The 9,924-nt window shown below is 42.3% G+C and overlaps 1 protein-coding gene across 2 annotated transcripts in view; it reads left to right on the top strand.

Moving 5' to 3' along the window:
- The window catches only part of LOC110525598 (neuronal calcium sensor 1), a 31,219-nt gene extending 21,540 nt beyond the window's left edge, over positions 1-9,679 (top strand). For both annotated transcript variants that reach the window (XM_021605849.2, XM_021605848.2), the window contains exons 4-9: positions 506-644; positions 3,917-3,995; positions 4,441-4,529; positions 4,830-4,907; positions 6,347-6,460; positions 9,358-9,679. In XM_021605849.2, the coding sequence (XP_021461524.1) occupies positions 506-644; positions 3,917-3,995; positions 4,441-4,529; positions 4,830-4,907; positions 6,347-6,445 (484 nt within the window). In that variant the 3' untranslated portion in view covers positions 6,446-6,460; positions 9,358-9,679. The remainder of the gene's footprint in view (positions 1-505; positions 645-3,916; positions 3,996-4,440; positions 4,530-4,829; positions 4,908-6,346; positions 6,461-9,357) is intronic.
- Positions 9,680-9,924: the final 245 nt, after the last annotated feature.

Here is a 9,924-nt window from a genome sequence, read left to right on the forward strand (position 1 = left end):
CCTTTTCCCTCCCTGCCTCTGTACATACCCATTAAAGGCTTGTTATTCCACTGATAACACTGTTTCTTTATTGAGTTGTACAATGAGACTGTCTATGTTTGATTGACTGGGAAATTACATATGAAACATGGTTCTGTATTTAACTATGATGTTATGTCTTTCTGGATGTATCATCTCCAGAGGCTAGAAGCTCACAGATTGATCTATCATTTATGCACATTAGCAGAAGGAGACAAGAAAGTAATTTGAATTAAACTCCCTCTGCCTCTTCATCGGTTTAGAGACATTGTCTTATCTGCTATCAAGACAAATAGCTTTGAGTTGAACATTTTGATACAGCATGCTGTTTTATACTAGATAAATGCTGATTGCATGTGAATAGCTGTATCTGAAGCATTGAACACATTTTCATATTATATTCAATAGGCATAATTGTATCCTTATCCTGTTAACCTTCTCTTGTGTTCTCTTTGCCTTCCCCTCTCATCATCATCATGTCCTGCAGGTACAAAGGCTTTATAAAGGACTGTCCAAGTGGTCAGCTGGATGCGGTGGGCTTTCAGAACATCTACAAGCAGTTCTTCCCTTTTGGTGACCCCACCAAGTTTGCTTCTTTTGTCTTCAACGTCTTTGATGAAAACAAGGTTCTTGATTGTTGATTCCTTCATTTGTTCCTCCACAAGTACATGTGCTTTTTATGTGGATTTTAATTACAATTTCAAAGTCACTGCAATCTTAGTAAACAAACAGTAACATATAGTACAAAGGTTGAGGGTGCTGTCTCTGGTTGGTACTGGTAGTGTCTAGTCATGTTACTGGTAGTGTCTGGTCATGGTACTGGTAGTGTCTGGTCATGGTACTGGTAGTGTCTGGTCATGGTACTGGTAGTGTCTAGTCATGTTACTGGTAGTGTCTGGTCATGGTACTGGTAGTGTCTGATCATGGTACTGGTAGTGTCTAGTACTGGTAGTGTCTGGTCATGGTACTGGTAGTGTCTAGTCATGGTACTGGTAGTGTCTAGTCATATTACTGGTAGTGTCTGGTCATGGTACTGGTATGGCTAGTCATGGTACTGGTAGTGTCTATTCATGTTACTGGTAGTGTCTGGTCATGGTACTGGTAGTGTCTGGTCATGGTACTGGTAGTGTCTGGTACTGGTAGTGTCTAGTCATGTTACTGGTAGTGTCTAGTCATGGTACTGGTAGTGTCTGGTCATGTTACTGGTAGTGTCTGGTCATGGTACTGGTAGTGTCTGGTACTGGTAGTGTCTAGTCATGTTACTAAGAGTGTCTATTGATGTTACTGGTAGTGTCTGGTCATGGTACTGGTAGTGTCTGGTCATGGTACTGATAGTGTCTGGTACTGGTAGTGTCTAATCATGGTACTGGTAGTGTCTAGTCATGGTACTGGTAGTGTCTGGTCATGTTACTGGTAGTGTCTAGTCATGGTACTGATAGTGTCTGGTACTGGTAGTGTCTGATCATGGTACTGGTAGTTTCTAGTCATGGTACTGGTAGTGGCTATTCATGTTACTGGTAGTGGCTATTCATGTTACTGGTAGTGTTTGGTCATGGTACTGGGAGTGTATGGTACTGGTAGTGTCTGGTCATGGTACTGGTAGTGTCTGGTCATGGTACTTGTAGTGTTTAGTCATGGTACTTGTAGTGTTTAGTCATGGTACTTGTAGTGTCTGTTCATGTTACTGGTTGTGTCTGGTCATGGTTCTGGTAGTGTCTGGTACTGGTAGTGTCTAGTCATGTTACTGATAGTGTCTGGTACTGGTAGTGTCTAATCATGGTACTGGTAGTGTCTAGTCATGGTACTGGTAGTGTCTGGTCATGGTACTGGTAGTGCCTGGTCATAGTACTGGTAGTGTCTGGTCATGGTACTGGTAGTGTCTGGTCATGGTACTGGTAGTGTCTGGTCATGGTACTGGTAGTGTCTAGTCATGGTACTGGTAGTGCCTGGTCATGGTACTGGTAATGTCTAGTCATGTTACTGGTAGTGTCGATTCATGGTACTGGTAGTGTCTAGTCATGGTACTGGTAGTGTCTGGTCATGGTACTGGTAGTGTCTGGTCATGGTACTTGTAGTGTCTAGTCATGTTACTGGTAGTGTCTAGTCATGGTACTGGTAGTGTTTGGTTATTGTGCTGGTAGTGTCTGGTCATGGTACTGGTAGTGTCTGGTCATGTTACTGGTAGTGTCTAGTCATGGTACTGGTAGTGTTTGGTTATTGTGCTGGTAGTGTCTGGTCATGGTACTGGTAGTGTCTGGTCATGGTACTGGTAGTGTCTGGTCATGGTACTGGTAATGTCTGGTACTGGTAGTGTCTGGTCATGGTACTGGTAGTGTCTGGTACTGGTAGTGTCTGGTCATGGTACTGGTAGTGTCTGGTCATGGTACTGGTAGTGTCTGGTCATGGTACTGGTAGTGTCTGGTCATGGTACTGGTAGTGTCTAGTACTGATAGTGCCTGGTCATGGTACTTGTAATGTTTAGTCATGGTACTGGTAGTGTCTGGTCATGGTACTGGTAGTGTCTGGTCATGGTACTGGTAGTGTCTAGTCATGGTAATGGTAGTGTCTAGTCATGTTACTGGTAGTGTCTGCTCATGGTACTGGTAGTGTCTAGTCATGGTAATGGTAGTGTCTAGTCATGTTACTGGTAGTTCCTGGTCATGGTGCTGGTAGTGTCTAGTCATGGTACTGGTTGTGCAGTGTAATGGTCTCTAATCAGAGGTGGAATCCGAGCACAGAAAGGAGTCCCTTCTGTGGGGCCAATCAGAGGTGAGACGGGTTGACAAAGCACAGGTTAGAGGTGCCTGAAAATGAAAGGGAAATGGACTATGTGTTGTTAAGAACAGCCCTTCCAGGCTGGCCGATGACCCCTGGCGGCCATAGCCTGTGGGTAATGGGTTTTGTGCCATGGAGATCACACACACACTGGTTCTGCTCTTTATTTATGTGCTTCATTTGTGCTAAGCACCCTGTAGTTAGAGAACACATTGGTCTTAATAGTGGGGTCAGACTATCTGAATATGAGCAGTGGGGAACTACTATCCTATCCAAGGTGTCAATTCTCAGGCTTTACTAGGAGCAGCTACTGTCACAGATATGCTGCTTTAGAGCATGAATAGCAAAATACTCTGCACTATTAAAGAATACATTAGTGCAAGTCTGGTACAGCTTCAAGAGAGCTGAATTTGCAGCCAGTCTGACCAGCCAGTCTGTCTTTGTTAGTGCTGCTTTATGACTCCATTTTATACTTGACCACTATCTCTTATTGGCAGACATTTCCATGTACTGCACAAATTGAACCCTTGCAGCAGTAAGCTGCAGGCCACCGATTTGCCCCCAATTTTTGGAAGGTAATTGGAAATTCTTCTGAGTGCTGTGACAGGATGCTGTGAGGGAATCCAAGAAAGCTGGAGCGAAATAAAACTGCCTGGAGAATGCTTTACCCTGTAGGACAGAGGGAGAAACCTGTGATGTCCATTTCAGATGTATAATCGATGTGAAAGCTGTGAAACTTATTTGGCTTTAATATACAATGTTTCTATGAGTGTGTAATAACTTTCAAAATATCGTACAGCACGCATCCATCTCGCTAATGACCAGCGATGACATGCTTTAGCCTCGGGGGAGAGCCAGGTGCAGTGCAGAAATAGCAGCGGACACGGAGCACAAGTCTGTCCCATTTTCAGCAATAGACCAAACAAAGTGTATTGGGGTGTTAGTGTGAAAGAAGATATTCATTGTCTCTCCCTCTGCCTCTCTCTCTATTATCCCCCCTCGCACTCTCTCTTTCTCTTGCTGCCTGACTATTCCCCCCTCTCTCGCTCTCTCACTCTGCCTGTCTGACTCCCCTATCCCTCGTTCTCTCTCTCTCTCTCTTGTTCTTTCTGTCATTGAATAGGATGGACGCATAGAGTTCTCTGAGTTCATCCAGGCCCTGTCGGTGACCTCTCGGGGGACGCTGGACGAGAAGCTCAGATGTAAGGAGAGATGACCCCTTCACATTATGCAGTGACCCCCAGATGCACTTTGACACTTCAGTGACAGGACCTGGCTCTTTGTGATCCTATTGTTATGCATGAACAAAACAAAGAGCTTAACAGGCTCACAGAAGACAACAAATAAGAGATAGTTAGACATGGTAACGCATTAAGCTAAATTATGTTGCCTACTGTGTGAGCCCTGGGTTTGGATATTTGGGGGAAATGGTTCTGACTATGCAGGGGTTCATTCCATTTCAAAACCCTCATCCTACTCCACTCCCCCACACACAGCCACTCATTTTCAATCTGATTGGCAAGCATACAATACATTAGTACAAAATAAAGGCTACATACACTCACCGATCCCCATCTGCACAATCTCAAAACAACTTTATTTACAGTCAGTACTGGGCATTCACCATTTTTTTTGCTGTCTTTACAGGGGCTTTCAAATTGTATGATCTTGATAACGATGGCTACATCACACGAGACGAGATGTTAAACATCGTAGATGCCATATATCTGATGGTGGTAAGTTATACAATGCTAAAATGTTCCAATGTCAAAGAGAAATGGTAGCATGCACATAGTGTTTTACATGTAACTAGACAAGTCAGTTAAGAACAAATTCTTACTTACAATGATGGCCTAGAAACATTGGGTTAACTGCCTTGTGTAGAACAACAGATTAAAAAAAAAACTTGTCAGCTTAGGGATTCGATCTAGCAACCTTTCGGTTACTGGCCCAACACTTTAACCACTAGGCTACTTGCCACCCCCACAAAATACATTGACAAGTATATTGACAGTATATTTGCCTCTGTACTCCAGGGGAACACTGTAGAGTTACCAGAAGAAGAGAATACACCTGAGAAGAGAGTGGACCGTATTTTTGCCATGATGGACAAGGTATATCGCTATATAAAACACTGTAGTAACCCAAAACCACCACCGTGGGTTATCAAATTTATTTATATAGCCCTTCTTACATCAGCTGATATCTCAAAGTGCTGTACAGAAACCCAGCCCAAAACCCCAAACAGCAAGCAATGCAGGCGTAGAAGCACAGTGGCTAGGAAAAACTCCCTAGAAAGGCCTAAACCTAGGAAGAAACCTACAGAGGAACCAGGCTATGAGGAGTGGCTGTGCCAGGTGGAGATTATAACAGAACATGGCCAAGATTTTCAAATGTTCATAAATTACCAGCATTGTCAAATATTAATAATCACAGGCAGAACAGTTGAAACTGGAGTAGCAGCACGGCCAGGTGGACTGGGGACAGCAAGGAGTCATCATGCCAGGTAGTCCTGAGGCATGGTCCTGGGGCTCAGGTCCTCCGAGAGAGAGAAAGAAAGAGAGAATTAGAGAGAGCATACTTAAATTCACATAGGACACCGGATAAGACAGGAGAAGTACTCCAGATATAACAAACTGACCCTAGCCCCCCGACACATAAACTACTGCAGCATAAATACTGGAGGCTGAGACAGGAGGGGTCAGGAGACACTGTGGCCCCATCCGATAATACCCCCGGACAGGGCCAAACAGGATGGATATAACCCCACCCACTTTTCCAAAGCACAGCCCCCGCACCACGAGAGGGATATCTTCAACCACCAACTTACCATCCTGAGACAAGGCCGAGTATAGCCCATAAAGATCTCCGCCACGGCACAACCCAAGGGAGGTTTATGATATGATATAATTATGTAACTACGTGTTGATCTTTGGTATGTTGGTAGCTATTTTGCACTTTGTTGTACAACTTATAGATCACTCTGTTGTTCAAGTAAGTGGCAGTACTATTGTAATGAACTAACTAGCAAAATCAACAGAAAAGACAATGTGGATTTGTTCTTACTGTTGTCCCTGTGCTGTAGTGCAGTGAGGCGGGGAGTGTAGTTTAACCTCTTAGCCATAGCCATTCCAGCGTCACCAACACTGCCTGCGGTGTATAAACACCACAGATTTATCCTCACCACCACAGCCCAGTGCTAATGCCCAGTCAGCTCACTCAGGACCTCCTCGTCCTCGGCTTAGTGAGAGATGAGATAGAGCCAGCTTGGGTGTTTGTCAGTTCAATACCCGGTGCCAGAATCAGCCAATAGGATTGGCTTCAGAGCGCAGCAACAGCACTCAGTCAATTATATGGGCAGAGGGAAGAGAGCTGACCATCCAAGTGCACTGAACTAGATCAGCCAAGCCGTGTTGAACAGGCTCTGGTACTTTACTCAGGATTTGTTTGAGAAACACTTTTGCCCCCTGCTGGTAAGATAGAGTAAATGTAGCCTGATCTGTGATACAGCTGCAGTTCCATTGCATTCTCTTCTCCTGTATTCCTATTCCAGAATGCTGATGGCAAGTTGACCCTGCAGGAGTTTCAGGAGGGTTCCAAGGCAGACCCCTCCATTGTGCAGGCACTGTCACTGTACGATGGGCTGGTATAAGGCATGAAGTGTTAGGTGAGTAAAGCAGTGAAAACTTGTATATGTATGTATGTATTAAAACCTGTATATGTATGTATATATTAAAACCTGTATATGTATGTATATATTAAAACCTGTATATGTATGTATTTGTAAAAACCTGCATATGTTCAGTTGAAGTCTGAAGTTTACATACACCTTAGCCAAATACATTTCAACTCCGTTTTTCACAATTTCTGACATTTAATCCTAGTAAAAATTCCCTGTATTTGGTCAGTTAGGATCACCACTTTATTTTAAGAATGAGAAATGTCAGAATAATAGTAGAGAGAAAGATTTATTTCAGCTTTTATTTCTCTCATCACATTCCCAGTGGGTCAGAAGTTTGCATACACTCAGTTAGTATTTGGTAGCATTGCCTTTAAATTGTTTAACTTGGGTCAAACGTTTGGGTTACCTTCCACAAGCTTCCCACAATAAGTTGGGTGAATTTTGTCCCATTCCTCCTGACAGAGCTGGTGTAACTGAGTCAGGTTTGTTGGCCTCCTTGCTCGCACATGCTTTTTCAGTTCTGCCATCAAATTTTCCATAGGATTGAGGTCAGGGCTTTGTTATGGCCACTCCATGACTTTGTTTTCCTTAAGCCATTTTGCCACAACTTTGGAAGTATGCCTGGGGCCATTGTCCATTTGGAAGACCTATTTGCCACCAAGCTTTAACTTCCTGACTGATGTCTTGAGATGTTGCTTCAATATAGCCACATACTCTTCCTGCCTCATGATGCCATATATTTTGTGAAGTGCACCAGTCCCCCCTGCAGCAAAGCACCCACACAACATGATGCTGCCATCCCCATGCTTCATGGTTGGGATGGTGTTCTTCGGCTTGCAAGCCACCCCCTTTTCCCTCCAAACATAACTATGGTCATTATGGCCAAACAGTTCTATTTTTGTTTCATCAGACCAGAAGACATTTCTCCAAAGTATGATCTTTGTCCCCTTGTGCAGTTGCAAACCGTAATCTGGCTTTTTTATGGCGGTTTTGGAGAAGGGTCTTCTTCCTTGCTGAGCAGCTTTTCAGGTTATGTCGATATAGGAGTCTTTTTACTGTGGATATATATAGGATTTTGGTCCGTTTTGCACCAAAATACGCTCAACTCTGGGAGACAGAACGAGTCTCCTCCCTGAGCGGTATGACGGCTGCGTGGTCCCTTGGTGTTTATACTTGCGTACTATTGTTTGTGCAGATGAGCGTGGTACCTTCAGGCGTATGGAAATTTCTCCCAAGGATGAACCAGACTTGTGGAGGTCTCAAAAAAAAATCAGAGTTCTTTGCTGATTTCCTTTGATTTTCCATGATTTCAAGCAAAGATGCACTGAGTTTGAAGGTAGGCCTTGAAACACATACACAGGTACACCTCCAATTGACTCAAATGATGTCAATTAGCCTATCAGAAGCTTCTAAAGCCATGACATCATTTTCTGGAATTTTCCAAGCTGTTTAAAGGCACAGTCAAATTAGTGTATGTAAACGTCTGACTAACTGGAATTGTGATACAGTGAATTATAAATTAGTCTGTTAACAATTGTTGGGAAAATTTATTGTGTCTTGCACACGGTAGATGTCCTAACCGATTTGCCAGAACTATAGTTTGTTAACAAGAAATTTGTGGAGTGGTTGAAAAATAAGTTTTATGACTCCAACTTAATTGTATGTAAACTTCCGACTTCAACTGCATGTATGTGTAAAAACCTGTATATGTATGTGTAAAAACCTGTATATGTATGTGTAAAAACCTGTATATGTATGTGTAAAAACCTGTACATGTATGTGTAAAAACCTGTACATGTATGTGTAAAAACCTGTATATGTATGTGTAAAAACCTGTATATGTATGTGTAAAAACCTGTACATGTATGTGTAAAAACCTGTACATGTATGTGTAAAAACCTGTACATGTATGTGTAAAAACCTGTATATGTATGTGTAAAAACCTGTATATGTATGTGTAAAAACCTGTATATGTATGTGTAAAAACCTGTACATGTATGTGTAAAAACCTGTATATGTATGTGTAAAAACCTGTATATGTATGTGTAAAATCTGTACATGTATGTGTAAAAACCTGTATATGTATGTATGTATATGTAAAAACCTGTACATGTATGTGTAAAATCTGTACATGTATGTGTAAAAACCTGTATATGTATGTATGTATATGTAAAAACCTGTATATGTATGTGTAAAAACCTGTATATGTATGTATGTGTAAAAACCTGTACATGTATGTATGTATATGTAAAAACCTGTACATGTATGTATGTATGTATATGTAAAAACCTGTACATGTATGTATGTATGTATGTATGTATGTGTCTTTCGGAGGGGTCGGGTTAAAAGCTGAAGTAACAGTTTGGTTGGACCTTGTGTGTAATTGACCAATAAAGTGATCTTCATCTCTTTATCTTAATCATGCAGCATCCCAGTGATGGCAATGTCACATGGTTCTACATATCATACAATCTCATTTTTGTTGTTGTTGCTATAATTAGAGAAACTATGAATTGTGTGGTCAATTGATCTGTTGAGGATGACATTATATTACAGTGGGCAGAGACTCGCATGGTCTAAAAACAATGCAGAGCAACCATTGTCAGACTACAGTTGCAGAGAGGACAGTTAGCTGGTCTCCTCCCTCTGTCTAATGTATTCAACTGCCCATTATTGCCAATTGTAGCTGATGTTCGGCTCAACATGTGACAGAGTTTTTGAGCTCAATATAGACAGATACATGGGGCCGCTTGGGTTTAAAGTAGCCTTGCATTTACTTCTTATAGAGTTCAGGGTCCCTTATTGTCAATAGGATCTTGCACTGTTTGTTTCCATGTCTGATTTCATTGCCACATTGAACTCAATGGTGATTATTATTACAGATTCCCAAGTGAATCTAACACAGTGCCATCACACCTGCTATGAGAAGAAGCATCTACAAACATCAACATCCCTCCATGCACCATCCAGAAGGAGACGTGGGAGGGTGAGGAGGCGGGCACAGACTTGTGTAATACTGTCCTCAATTGCACATATTCATCTCCACTAAGCATTGAAAACAACTCGGAGCCCTCTGATATTACAACATGTAAAATAAAACAAGGGCAAGAGGGTAAGAGACACTGAACGTAACATGCGAGGAAGGAATTTGTTGATGGTATATGTCTGTGGACTTCATTCAAGAACTCAAACAAGGGATGGACAGCACTGAAGACCAGCTTTAGAGAGAGTCTAAAGGTTGTTTTTCCCTGTGGTCTACACTGGAGGATACCCCTTGAGGTGTGTGTGAACTGTGAACGGCGCTCAACAGAGCCATAGTGGTGTGACATGGCTACCTGAAAGACTACAGCGGGAGACATCAACAGGCACTGATTTGAGAGTGTGGAGAGAGATCAACTTGTTTATAAATCCATGTACATATGATATAGTATACACTGAGTGTACAAAAC

The sequence above is a fragment of the Oncorhynchus mykiss genome, chromosome 6, assembly GCF_013265735.2.
Source record: "Oncorhynchus mykiss isolate Arlee chromosome 6, USDA_OmykA_1.1, whole genome shotgun sequence".
In the NCBI taxonomy this organism is placed as follows: Eukaryota; Metazoa; Chordata; class Actinopteri; order Salmoniformes; family Salmonidae; genus Oncorhynchus; species Oncorhynchus mykiss.